Source organism: Pleurodeles waltl, chromosome 8 (assembly GCF_031143425.1).
Source record: "Pleurodeles waltl isolate 20211129_DDA chromosome 8, aPleWal1.hap1.20221129, whole genome shotgun sequence".
In the NCBI taxonomy this organism is placed as follows: Eukaryota; Metazoa; Chordata; class Amphibia; order Caudata; family Salamandridae; genus Pleurodeles; species Pleurodeles waltl.
In genome coordinates, this window is record NC_090447.1 from 1,239,051,399 (window position 1) to 1,239,065,591 (window position 14,193).

Below are 14,193 nucleotides of genomic sequence, written 5' to 3' on the forward strand. Positions count from 1 at the left end.
TAGCTTCAGTGGCTATGGATTATTAGTTAATGTGCCATGGGTGTTTCTCCCATTTCTTTAAACAAGATCTACATCTTTGTGCACTTCAAGAAACCACCGGACGTCTCCACTAAGCATCATATGACATGAACCAGAGAAATAGATCATTAGTATTAAAAGTGCCCAAAGTCTATTATCTATCTCTACCAACCCCAGGCCACAATAAAAATACTTTGTAGGTATATGTTGCGCAAGTATCCTCTAATGGGTAGAAGTGAATTGGTTTATAGAGTGCATGCTACAAATTTCCAGCTTGAAACTACTGATCCAAAGAATCTGGTAGACAGTAAGACATGTGTTTATCATCCTTGTAGTGAAATAGCAACTAATTATATCAGGTGTAACAATATGTTACATATTATATTGGGGTTAAACAATGGAAAATGCCTCTTAGTTTGATATGGATGTAATATCTATTTGTCTTTCGTCTGTAAATCATTTTTGCCATCCATCAGGTCGCTACGGCTCTAGACTAAGTTGCATCTGTCTGTGGCCATAGGTTTAAAAATAAAGATACTGTAAGTCTATGAAATCTCCCATATATCTTATTTCCCAGAATTCAATATATTTTGCAACTAAAAACAATGGGAAAACTGAATGAATACAAACATACAAGATGAATGGAAACAAAAACTAGCAGGTCCACCTTGCATGACCAATTTACTATCCACTGCAAATAATTAACACATCTAGGTCATCAATGCAAATCACTTTCACAACATGGTCTGTTTTGCATGGGATGAGTGGCACAGAATATTATTTATGGCATGCATGCATGGTCAATGATCATCGCCTATCCCAATCACACTGATGTGATTGATTGTGACTCTAATGCTATAATATGCCTGGGTGATGGACTAGATGTGTTAACTATGGCTGAAGAGGGTCAAAAGCCTGGAATGGGTTGAACTTGGGTGTCCCTGGAATTCTGCATTTTATTTCCTCTTCTACAAAGACACAGCTCTCATTAGAATTGTTGAGCACTACAACTAAATGAGCTATGTTTTGAAGAATCCCAGCCTTTAATTCACCCATCATACTGTAGAAGAACCAAAGGAACCTTTTCTGCTCACAAAGATTGTACTTACTTATGAAACCACAACTCACAATGGCTTCAAAAAGTGCTTTCTCTTTAGGTCCTGAAAAGACAAATGGAGTGAGCAAGTCATCCGAAGAGACTGTGAGAAGTTGGCTCGGTAGGTTATGTGTGAGATAATTCAACTGAGGTTTCTTAACATTATCAGTAACAAACAAATATGCAACAGGACTTCTGTATGTTGTGCTCAATTGTGAGCGACTGATCAACTGCAGAACAATCTGAAGCTCAAGAACTTCATGATCTGGGTCCAGCAGTATGCTCTTTAATTGCACATTCCGTAAATCCACCTTTAGTTTCAGTAAGTGCTTTTGAAGACTAACAAAAAAAGGATACTTGTTTTACTCAATTATCCAAACAGAAATAGTACCTTTGAAAGATCCCTGAAGTTGCCCGGCAGGGTTAGATCCAGCTCCTCCGATTCGTAATTCGTTAACACCCATGGGAAAACTGGATACTGGTTAAGATCATTGTACGTCCGCCCTAATGGAGAATAAACAGCTCTTGTAAGCAATCACCTTAGATGCATTGATTTTCATGCACTTTATTATTCCAGATATGATACAAAAGATTAAAACATGCATATAAAGGTGTAAACAATGATAATAAGAATCAGGTCAAAATTATTAAACAAAGAGTGTGATATACAAATGGACAACTAAAACCTGGTTTGTAGGGAACACAGCACACAGGAGAGAGGCAGACACATATATTACAGTCACCTAAATGAGATACAAACGTAATGGACTGCATGATATATTCTGTTATCCACACCCATATTTCCGTGCCTTTATGAACATGTCAATCAACGACTCAATGTCATTTCTGTGAGTTTTGGACGTTTGTCTGGATTACAGAAAGTTACAAGATAAGGGTAAAAAACAACATATTACAGTGAAATCTGCCAATGTCATGTCACTTGTCAGCACATCTCTCCTTAATCTATGGGAAAGGGACAGAAGATGAGCTGCTAATGTGCAAGCGGCAACCGAAAATCGCAACTGTACCAGGCTTATAAGGCACCTTGACTTGTTAGATCACTGAACCCTCACAGCAGAAGACCCTCACCATCATTGTAATCCTCAATGACATGGTGGACAGTGGCAAAGATAATCATCTTCTACCAGATAAACCAGGTCTCATGTCGGAGTGGCAAAACTAATAAGGCATCTTCAATTGTTAGATCACTGCTTACATACACTTGGGTCAGATATCTAATCACAAAGGAATCACAGAACTTGGCTTGCTATGATTAGGTTCTCCTCTCAACAGATGTACCTCCTTTATGTTTGCTCTGAAAATGTTTTTGAAGAAATGAGAGTCCACTCAGCGAACGTCACAAGCAAGAAGAACAATGGAAAATCTTATGTCCTTTGTGCGCTTCAGGGGCCAGATTCCTCTTGGAAAAGCACATAAGCCACAAGATTGAACAATTATTTACAGGAGATCGTTGTTGATGATGCACTGGCTACTTAAACAAGAATCAAAGACAATGCCTATTTTCTAAGTAGGTTTCCAACTATGCAAACTCCACAGCAAACTTCCAGAGATCATGAAAGAAAGCCACTGTAGTGAGACATGGACAGGGTTGCTGTACTTGTGGGTCTGATATTATGGTATTGACTGAATCAAACACTGAGAGAACAGAGAACACATGGTTTCACCTCAGAGCAAATGTCATTTGTGTTAATTTCTCCACATCCTCCAAAGGAAAGACTTACAGATTACAAACAGCTCTGCCTCTGATCACCAAACCGCCGGTAGCACTGAACGCTTGCTACACCATGTAATGTGTTCCTCAATGGCTACCCAAAGGGGCACACAACAAAATATATCTGTCTCTGCCTGCCTCTCACTGTCATTCCATGGCAGCTTGTCAATGTCACTCACATACTTTGTCTATCTCCCCATTTCCCTTTGACTCTCTATTTTTCATTTGCCTTTCCCTGGCTTTCTCTCTTTCCCTCCTTATTTATCTCTCTCACTTGACCATCCCGCCTGTCTTTGCCTGCCTGTCTGCTTCTCTCACTCTCCTTCTATCTCTTGTGCTCTATTTTCTTCTCTTGCTCTCTCTCCCATGCATTCAGATCACTCCAACACAAGTGAACACAAATGAAAGCAGTCCCAGGGTAACCAAGATGGAGCTGATGGAAACATGTCACATGCCATGTCGCTTCACAAGCCTTCTATACCTCTGAAGATGGGGCAAACCTCTACAGCTCTGACCCACTCGCAAACACAGACTCCACTGTGCACAGCATGAAAGCAGGGACTCAGTGATGGCTCTGAGCTCTCCTTGAGCAGCCCTGTTTCCATCCTCCTAAAAGGAAAGGCGTGCAAAAATGGGGACAGCAAAAACATGTTTGTTTTTTTAATCATACCTAAACAACCATAATTAAAGAGCTACCTAAGGTTGTTCACTGTATTTTTAATTTAAGAAAAAGACCCCGGCTGCAATTTTTATCGAAAGTGCTCCCTGGAATATGGTTGAGCCCATCCTGGTTTTTTTTAGGGACCAGAATGAGACTCCATGATGGAGCATGCCACTACTAATGCGAGTGAGGGTCTAACAATAGAAACAAAGTTGCTTCTAGTGTAGAGGGCGATACAGACTTTATCAGAGACGCTTATTGGGTGGGGAAACCCTTTAGTGTGTGTTGGCCATTATATGTCACCAGGCCAGAATGCTTGATGTTCATTTGGAAATGAAGCAAAAAACCTATTTTGTCTGATACGCTTGAGCTGGAAACTGCAGAAGGTTAACACAGCTCTTAAAGAGTCATTTTTGTTTTCTGTCTCTGGTGCTTGTGGAGAAATCTCTGAGCCACAGGTCCCAAAGTGAAAACTTTGTTTTACTGGGCTGAATGTGTGGCCTCTTCTTAATCCCTGATGACCACTGTCTCAGCCTTTCCCTTCAGATGGTGGGTGCTCCAACATTTGATGCCTAGAAGATATCGCAACAATCACTAGAAACATAATAAATGGGCAAACAAAACACTGACCACCATTCACTCACAAAATGAGTACAACACCACAAAAAGCCATGAAAAACTGATTGTGAACATTTGGCTTCTGTCAACTAGCCCAATAAAGGGTGAGTTAAATCATAAAAAATGTGTATCATTAAGACCAAGAGTAATGCTTACATATGGCCACATCACAGTTACAAATGTGGAATGGTGTCCCTTCAAATACCTCAGAGCTATGAAGACTATTCTAGGCGTCCAGGTAGAGAAAATAAGAATTAATGGATCAGACAGGCACTTAATTCTGAAAAACTAGAACGTTATAGATGAAATGTTTCAATTAATCTCATTCACTGGAAAATAATCTAGGCTGCATCCAGTTGATACATATTTTGCTTACTGTCACTGCAGCCACAGGCTAACCTTAAGTATATCAGCCTTGGTCCTATTACAATAATAAGAGTCCTGCTGAAATTCCCAGGTCACGTCTCCTCTCAACAAGAACAAAAGCAACCCCGAGCTGGCTTAGCAATTCTGTCAGTGGCCCAATGCAAATGGCCGCCCTCCCCATCTCCTGCTTCTGTAGTACCAAAATAATTGAGGTGCAGCAAGCCTTGGGATTAGATCTTTCTTAGAAAAAAAAACATCTGGGTATTTGCTTAGGTTTTGCTACTCTGGAAAAGCCAAGAGCTAGAAAGTGGAAAATAATGTGTGTAAAATTGTCAGGTTTCATATAAAACAGGGTGATCAGCTCTCAAATACATTGTAACTGATTTATTTATGTGCTTGCTGTTTTAGGTTCCTATTTAAGAAGTACTGCATTTCCAATATTTTCATGAGCATGGACTTAACAATATAAGGCAGGGCAGAGGAAAAGCGACCAGGTGGCAGCCCTATGTAGGCCCTTCACACAGCTAGGGTCTGGTGCCGCTGCATCTGTTGCTCTTTCATTAGCTAGGTCACTGCAGACATTGAGGATATCATCACTGAGATACAGCTTGAATCCTATGGCACAACAAGCATGTGACCAAGCATGGCATGTCATTTTAGTTTCTCGCTTTTGAATAGAGTTAAACAGAGGCTGAGACAAGAAGCGCTGGATGTAAGGGTCGAGGGTGCGAGACATGGATTGTGGAGCCCACTATACACGCCTCCCACACGCGACCATTAAACCCAGTCTCCTCCTCGCAGCTACTGTCCCAATTTCCCAAACGTTAATGTTTTGCAACTTGTGTAGGCTTATATGAAAGGCAGCCTGGCGGCTCTTTATATGGAAACTCAACAAATAAGAAAACCAGAGTGACTAAGATTTTGGTTTACTTCTTCGAAAATCTTTTTTAAAAATGTTGGTTTTGGTAAAAACTTAGAGAAAAATAATGTGATTTGCTCACTAAATGTAACTCTGCAGATAAGCCAATCGGCTGCAGTGAAAAGTATGCAAAATGGACCCCGAAATGAAAAGATTTCTTTGCAGTGCATCGTGTTTTTTGGGGAAAACAGGACATAAGTACATTTCTAAACCGTTAGAAGTAGTCAACTTTTAACACTATACCTCTAAGGGAAACGCATCAGGTGTCATAGTAGCTCGAATATCGTATAGAAGTGTTTTTAATTCCCTAATTTATGCACACCGAATGCAACATACACAAACATTTCTGGAAACATTCAAGTTTGTTGACTTTTTTCACTTTTTTTGTTTGCTGCATGTGTGGAATAGAAGCACAAAGGTTCTTTCAGGTTGTCCGTATCACCACATCAGATATGAATTATCGACTTCTCGTCCTGGTTTTAGGGACCTGGCTATACTGACTGCTATACAGACACCCTGTCGGCCCATAATACATATATATCCAGACACATATATTAAAGTAATATGTAGTATTAACCGTGGTTAACAATTCCCAGCTCTCTCTGGATTTATGGGGCTGTCTCCTTAAATGTTTCCTTCCTGATGCAGACAGAATCCTGGGGTACATGACCTGGCGCTGGAAAACACAGCTTTCCTTGTTCGGTTCTTTACACAGAAACGGGGCCTGCACTAATAAAACAAAACACTTTCATAACTACACAAACAACTTCTCTCTACACCGACTGCTGAACAACAGCCATAAGTTTTCTGTATGTTTAAAGCACTGAAGTTCTCATTAAATTTAAACACTCAAGTTTTACTGTACTAATTTACGAGCTGTCAAAAGTAAACTATAAAATGGGAGTTTTGAAAACGCCATGCCAGTAAAGCATAGGACAGAAAATGTCCTAAATCAGCAAACAAATGCAAGTAACTAGTTGTCAACGTATGTAATAAACGAATTTGTTATTTTCACCAATACAGAGAAGATCTAAAACGGTACAATATTAATTTAGACCTGGACACAGGGGCATACCTTGGTGGTTGTGGTGGTGGTGGGGGGTACACCCCTCTAATGAATTAATTTTCTGATAAATAGATGGGTACAGATGCTTTTAGTCGGGTATGGGGAGATATCTTCCAGATTTCACCAGGAACTTTTACATTCATTCAGACAAAAACACATACACACACACACTCTCCCTCTCAATTTTTTAAGTTGTCAAAAATATTGGTCATTTTACACAATATTGTGTTTTCCCTCTCTTGGTACCCCTAGCAATCCGCATTCCTCTCTCTTTCCACGGCCCCTCCCGTGCACCATGCTTGTCGTATAATGTATTTTTACACTATATGCCGGACTGATTGTTGGAAAATCTGAACTTCCCACCCTCCAGTCTTACTGACCAAGCTACGCCCCTGCCTGGACAGTTCGTTGTGTGAGATAGAGCGAAATCCCCCATGGGCTAATTGACAGTGAGCTGCTTTCAGGGCTAGTGGGCCTTGGCAATTCTTGTCCACCTCATTCTTAAAAGGAGCCCTGAGGGAGCGACATAACATTTTTGTATAGATGTTTCGTGCTGTGGAGAACCGACACTTAGTTCTGCTACAGAAACCAATGACTGTAACTACGTGTTTCTCTTTAAAGCAGACTGTGATATTGATGGCATTTTAGTTAATACATTTGTCAAAAATGTTGCGTATAAATGAATTGTTAGATTCCATGGAAATAAAATCGCTTGGGCAGTCTACCAACCCCTGCAGTGGACGGTCACTGAGAACACTGCAATATTGGATGTGAATTAAAATATTTTCAAGGGCTGTTTAGAGAGGCTTTTCCTGTCCTATCTGTGCACCTCATGTATAAGCAACTAACAAGAGACAGTAATCCAACAGGTCTATTTATTACGTATCTCACAGTAATTAAATGTTTGGGTAATGAGGCAATGTCCAGTTATTAACGATACTCCCCAACAGGTGATAAAGGATATGGTCAAATCGATGGCTGACTTGCAATAATACTCAACAAAGTAATATGGAGTATTATTAATTCATTTAAGGGATTTCCATTGCACATTTGAACATGAATATGAGGATCTGCGTTTGTTAAAAGTTTCAAACATCACTTAAAAAATGAAGATTTGGATTTTACAAAGACAAAACTAACGTTTGGCTCATAGGAGTGCACAAAATTGTTGGAAGGTCGAACTCAACATGATTTGCATGGCGAACTCTGTAAGCATGGCATGCTTCATTTTACTCTACAAAATTACAAAACAGTTGCTGCAAAATGTGTCTTGCACTTTGCACTCAAAGGCAGAGTACCCAATCGAAACGTTTCACTAAGTTTAAAAATAAAGTATTACTGTATTTCGACATCACTAATGTGCCAGTATTGAGAAAAGGACTGGTAGAGAAAGAGCAATGTATTTCTTAACGGCAGTTATTAAATTTTCAATAGTACTATCTGGAAAATGAACTCTTAAAAATCGTTAGAGAATGGTGAGAAAAAGTAGAAAAAGGGTGAAAGCGCTGTTGTTGTCAATGGAACAGTGGGTAGTCCTTTATAATGTGAATCAAATAAAAACAACCACATTCTTTTTATACTAAATTTGGACGAAGTTAAATAGTTATATCTGCAACATTTTAGGGGTAGAAGTTTGTTGAAGTTTTGACTGCAAATGTCAGGATTTATCTGGGGGCATCATCAGGATATGTAGACAGCGCTAAAGGGTGGTCAGCGCTGAACCGATGTGGACAGGCTGTAGACATGCAGGATAATAAATATCTGTAAGGGAAAGATTAATTTCCAATGAGGGCAAATTAGTGTCCAAGGTGTAAAGCAGATCTTGTTTAATCGGACCACCGCTCTGCATGAAATATTGCACATTCCTATGCTTTTCATCACCTCACTATGAATTCCTCAAACATTTTCATCATTAGTACAAAAATGTCATCTTCTACAAATCTGTCAGTCAAGACATTTTTTGCAAGAGAGGTAGTCTCATCCGGGCTTAAACTGTCTTCTAACTTCTTCAATGCCAACAGAAAACACTTAATTGGTCGTATAGTAGAAGGAAGCCCACAACCCCTGTGTTAAGTCCCATCTCGTTTCTTACTCCAGTATAGTTGTGACATTACTAGTCATCTGTAATGAGACAATGATGTAGCAGCTCAACTCCATTAAGTGATTAGACTTCAGTTGTTATGTCACAATGCCTGCTGGTAGAGTCGGCAGGAAGATAAAAGGACATAAGTAATATTGCGATATACACAGTAAAAAAAAAGAGTGTTATTTTCATCTCTTATGAACTGTTACCTGGAATACGTTAGTGGAAAGGAGCCATTTATGGTAGGATATTTTATTTTTGCACAGAAAGCAGGACTCAGGGCCTGATTATGAGACTGGCAGTCTTGAAACCGACAGCCTCAAGTTGGTGCTCTGGACCGCTGCTGTTGTGGCAGTCCGACCACCACATTACGACCCTGACGGTCAGACCGCCAGGCTACCATCGTCTCCGTCGGGATTGGTGACCCCGACGGGCTAACGGTGGCGGAGGTCGGAATTAGCCAGGGCGGCGCTGCATGCAATACCACCCTGCTAATATGACCTGGTTCTCTGCCAGCCTTTTCATGGTGATATCATAGCCATGAAAAGGCTGATGGAGAACAGATGCATGGGGCCACAGGGTGGGCCTGCACTGCCCATGCACTTGGCATGGTCACTGCAGGGCTCCCCCTCCCCAGTACCCATACTGCAGACATTAAGCAATGCGAGGGTGCTGGAGCACCCTACGGCGGCAGCATTGCCGCCAGCTCAATTACGAGTCAGTGACAATTCTGCTACTACTTTCCCGCTGGGCTGACGGACGGAAACCTTGGTTTCTGCCCGTCAGCCCACAGGGAAAGTCGTAATGGGCCCGGCGGGGAGGTAGCCAGCATGACGGCAACCTCCCCATCAGAAGTTCAGCAGATGGGTTATCTTGTCCACCGAACTCGTAATCAGGCCCACTGTTTTTGAAAGTGACATATTTAACTACATGTGATTTTGCAACAAGTTACTACATGTTTAAATAATGACTACTTTTATTCTACATATTTGCTAACGTCATTCACAAAAAGGAGCAAGAGGATAAACATTTAGTGATTTTGGTGTAATGGTACAACCATGCACTAAACAGAAGAAATATCCTCTTTTGTACACTAAAGAATATTGAAAGTTACGTCAGAGTTCTGGCGTTCACTCAGCCTTCAGCCTCAATCCTCTATACGATCACACAACTTCACGAAAACCTATAATAACCTCATATTGTATGGCATAGGTACTGTATCCCATAATTTGATTATTACAACCTCTGTTTTATCTATTCACAGGACAGGTATCCGCAATGTTTTTTTCAGTCAATGTCATTGCATTTTTTGGAATGATGTACTAAAATGACTTCTTGGCTTTTTATATTCTTAATATTAGCAAGACTGTTTTTTATACTTTTATAGAGTTACATTTTTCTTTATGGCATGCCATGTTAATAATTCTGGTTGTGTCAATGTGGAAATACAGTTAGTCATGTTTTCATTTGCCAATATGTTTTTGAAGACACTTGACTGACCAATTAAGATTTCGGACCTTTATTGTGTTTTTTTAATTTCCAATTTTCACCTAATGTCCAAGTATCTGAAGACACCCAGATGGCAAAACACGTGCTTGCTGACAAAAATGCCTAATTAATTCATAATTTCGAAATGTTCCATATATATGTAGCATAACCTGCTGTACATTGTATGAAATCTGAAATGTATAAATACATTTCTTTTTTTTACAAATCACTCAAATTTTGCACATTCATTTGAGAAGTAGGATATCTACTCCTAACAAAACTGGGTAAATATACCACTTGAACACTGTTATTAGTTTTCCTTAAGGACCAAAATAATTTCAAAAAGGACATTTTGTAACCCTTTCAGTATTAATTCAAGCATCTGCAATGAACAAATGTAATTTTTAAGAGGAGTCACGAACAGGTACTGCTTTCCGTTGTTTCTATGATACATGACTGATGCATCACATGCATTTCAACGATATCATTGTAAAATTTGAGAGGCACAAAAATACTTCACCATTACCTATTTGTGCTTTTCCATCTTGTGCTTCACCAAATAGTTAAATTGATGACTGAGGTCTTTGACATAAAATTTGTAGTGTACCTTGTAGGAGCAATGTAACACTGCACAACTAGATTTACGTGTGGTCTGTCTGTGTCTTACAAAATGTATACAAAACACACAATTTTTACTAATTGCTCAGTGGTGCAACAATCAATTGGCTTGACTTAATTTTCACTTACAGAAGTTGCATGTAACTTGTGTTGTAAATAAATAGGAAATGTAATAAAAACTAAAAACGATATTTTGCAGTTATTTCTTTAAATAACCCACCAATTGATTCGGATTAATACATACAAAGATCCTTAATATTCAGTGTTTATATGAAAATTATTTTATGCTTCTCTTACTTTGTTAATATATTTATAAGTTCTTTGAAGTATTACATGGGAGCTGTTGGGTTACTTTACAGGGCTGAATGTGTATCAAATAATGCATTGGTGAGAATGACATGCAGCAACTTAAGTTTGTAGAAATTGCACATTACCTTATAACACTTAAACCATTAACGAAGAAATTTAGGATACACACATTAAACGGTCTAGGTTGCACATGACTGTGCAAACACTAAACTGATGTATCAATGGAATACAGCCCCTGAGCTGCAAAGTAATGTAACATAATGTGATGTACTCTATTGTAATATGACTTAAGTTTATAACGTCCTAAATTACTTGAAAGAGGCCAACGAGGCAGTCAAGTACAAAATGAAATGCTCTTAAGTAGTTTATAAAATGTGTCCATACATTGCTTAATTTGAAAATAAACATGTGCCGGGCCCCAAAGTCCTCCTCTTAATCATTCGGCTGCTGCAATTAAATGCGGGAACACGGAATACTGAGGCGGCGTAATCCTGAAGCCATCTCAGGCCTCTTCAATCCATATAAAGCCACTCCCTGCCTCATCAGCTCACTCTAGCAGCCTTCTACTTTCTCTCTTTGTGACGCTTTTTCGTTTTTCTCTTCCTCTGTCTTTCCCATGTGTGTCTTTTGCTCGCAGCAAAAGCTTGAGGCAAAATAATAAGCCCCTGCCCTCAAAAATAAGTGCTGGTGCTCAGCACTGGAAACAACAAGCACAAATTAAGCACTGGTCCAATATAGATTAAGTGCCCGACGCTGTGTAGATGTAGTATGGAAAGCCTCTGACCCTTAGCGTGCCTTTCTTATTTTTGATATCCTTACGAAGGAGCTGACAGAGTGAAGCATCTAGGCAAGCTGGTAAACATGAAAAATCAGTAAGAAATGTGGGCCCTCGAGAGTCATAACACAAGCAGAGGCTTTTAGAGACCCATTTTGCAACTGTCAAACTGAGCATTTATTTGTTAAATGAAAATAAATATTGTCAAAAAGTTTAAAACTCTGTACAAGAAATAACACAATCTACCCGGACTGCACAATTTTAGCTACTGTAAAAAACATAGATTTAACTCTTCAATATAACTGAAGTGGCAAGTTCGGTTCAGATTTTAAGTGCCATTGAGCTACTGCTGATAGTTTTTAGGCTGAAGCATGTATGCTTACAAAAAATGCAGACATCAAGAAGCATGAGGAAAATGTGCGTTTGAACTTCCCACTTTTTCCCTTATATTTTAACCATGACCGCACCAGTAAAGGATGGATGGTGAAATATGCAGGGGTGGCTCCTTTGCAATAGCGAAGGAACGTCATCCCCTTGACTAAGCCAGGAGCTGAAAGATAAAACAATATTTCATTATTATTTCATCTTTCAACTGCTGGCTCAGCAGGAGGAGAGGGTGCACCTAAGTGCACATGCGTGTTTGGCCGGCCATCTTAGAAGCTGCACAGACCACAGGGTTGTGTCTGACTGGCAGTCCAAGCTGAGCAGACCAATTCTGACGCTGCTTTCATGCTAGCTTTAGCATGAAAGCAGCACCAGGATTGCTGGGGTGCCTGTGCTGGTTTCCCAGTGAATGCTGTGCATTTCATCGAGGAAAGAGGAGCTCCTGCGGCAGGAGGCCGCGACCACAGCAAAAGGAGCCTTAAAAAAATATGTATATATTCACCCCGTCCCTCCCCCTTCGACTCCCTTCGAGATCTGCTGCTGCTGCCGCTGGAAACATGCCCAAAAATTTCAGTGAGCTGGAAGTTAGGGCAAACGTGCGTTACAATTTTGTATTTTTGTTGGGGCTTTATTTTCACGCATTATCAGCTATCCTCTGATTTAGGGCTTAAGGAACTTTTTGCCAATGGCAGGCATGTCAGTGGAATTTTGCCTGGTCTGAGGTGGCAGTGAGCAGAATGAAGGCCTTCATTTTGAGGTCCTTGAATTAAACGTTCTAAATATCTTTAGCCTTTGGATGGCTCGCCCTTCCGCACACAGGAGGAAGCAGGGCAGCTAAGTGCAGCTTCCAACTAATTAAAGTGCGAAAATCAACAACAGAAAACAGGAGCAAGCAATGGCAGCACTCCTGTAATGTGTGCACTGATCTGTATATTGCACCGTGCCTGCCATGCCTATGGTGCTCGGACGCAAGTACCAAGATTATGTACAGTGCCCTTGCAATGCGTGCACTGCTCAAGCAAAGTGCCTGTACATCTGCAATGTTCACAGTGCCCTGTGACTGTCCAGTGCAATGTGCCAGTTTTGTGTACTGTTCTCGAGCTCTCCTGCTTACTTAAAGTGCCCTAAAACAAGAGCATGTGCCCTTGTATGCTTTGTGGGCCACTTACAGACACAATCCGCAGACTGAAGGAAAGAAGGAGTGGACAGCTCTCTCACCGGAAAACACCATCTTTACTAAAATATGAGGTTTTCTATAAATGGTGTGGACAGCCATTATCAGTGAAGAGGAAATGTCAATTCCGCATGAGTGAATAATGGACAAAAAAAAGAGGGAAGCGGCATGGAAGGCATAAATAAGCCGAAATGTTAATGGATGGTCTCCGATATACTTCCATGTGCAACAATGCGTTGTTTTACTCATAGCTATAATGAAAACGACATAGGCATGGCCGGCTTTAACGCTGGTGGCGCCCTGTGCAACAGTCTTTTTTGGTACCCCTCACATCCCATGACTACCTCTTCAGGCTCCCTCACTACCACCCGGCAAAAGTGCCCCTCATCTCTCCAAAGCCCCTCTCTCACATACATTTAATTTGTTTTAAAGCGCTGGTAAAGGCTAGCTTCACTAATCCACTCAGCTATCCACATAAAACATAGAACTGTTCTTTACAGCAGACATATTAACCCTCTGCGATTCTTTATATTGAGTCAAAACTGCCAATGGACAAAACTCCCATCTCTCTCTAGAAAGAACATTAATCACAAGAGGTATCATGACATTTTAATTGCTTCCTGAAGGCTGGAGCACAAGGAACTTTTCAGCAGGTGCTTTTAAATCGCATGTTTCCTGAGTTATTGCTAAACAAAGGCCCCCCTGAGGTCAGTGCCCCCCCCCCCAACCCACCAATCCAGGTTAGCACCCGGTGCTGCGGCACCGGTCGCACCACCCTAAACCCGGCCCTGGACATAAGGCCAGATGTATCAAATAGTTTACTCATTCTGTGTCTATAGGAAATAGTGTGTGTACAAACGGCACCTAGGGCCAGATGTAGCAAACG

The 14,193-nt window shown here is 40.6% G+C and overlaps 1 protein-coding gene across 4 annotated transcripts in view; it reads right to left on the bottom strand.

The window, feature by feature from the left end:
* Positions 1 to 14,193, bottom strand: part of NBEA (neurobeachin) — a 1,608,295-nt gene that overhangs the window by 253,323 nt on the left and 1,340,779 nt on the right. For all 4 annotated transcript variants that reach the window (XM_069205539.1, XM_069205537.1, XM_069205538.1 and 1 more), the window contains one exon: positions 1,506 to 1,618. In XM_069205539.1, the coding sequence (XP_069061640.1) occupies positions 1,506 to 1,618 (113 nt within the window). The remainder of the gene's footprint in view (positions 1 to 1,505; positions 1,619 to 14,193) is intronic.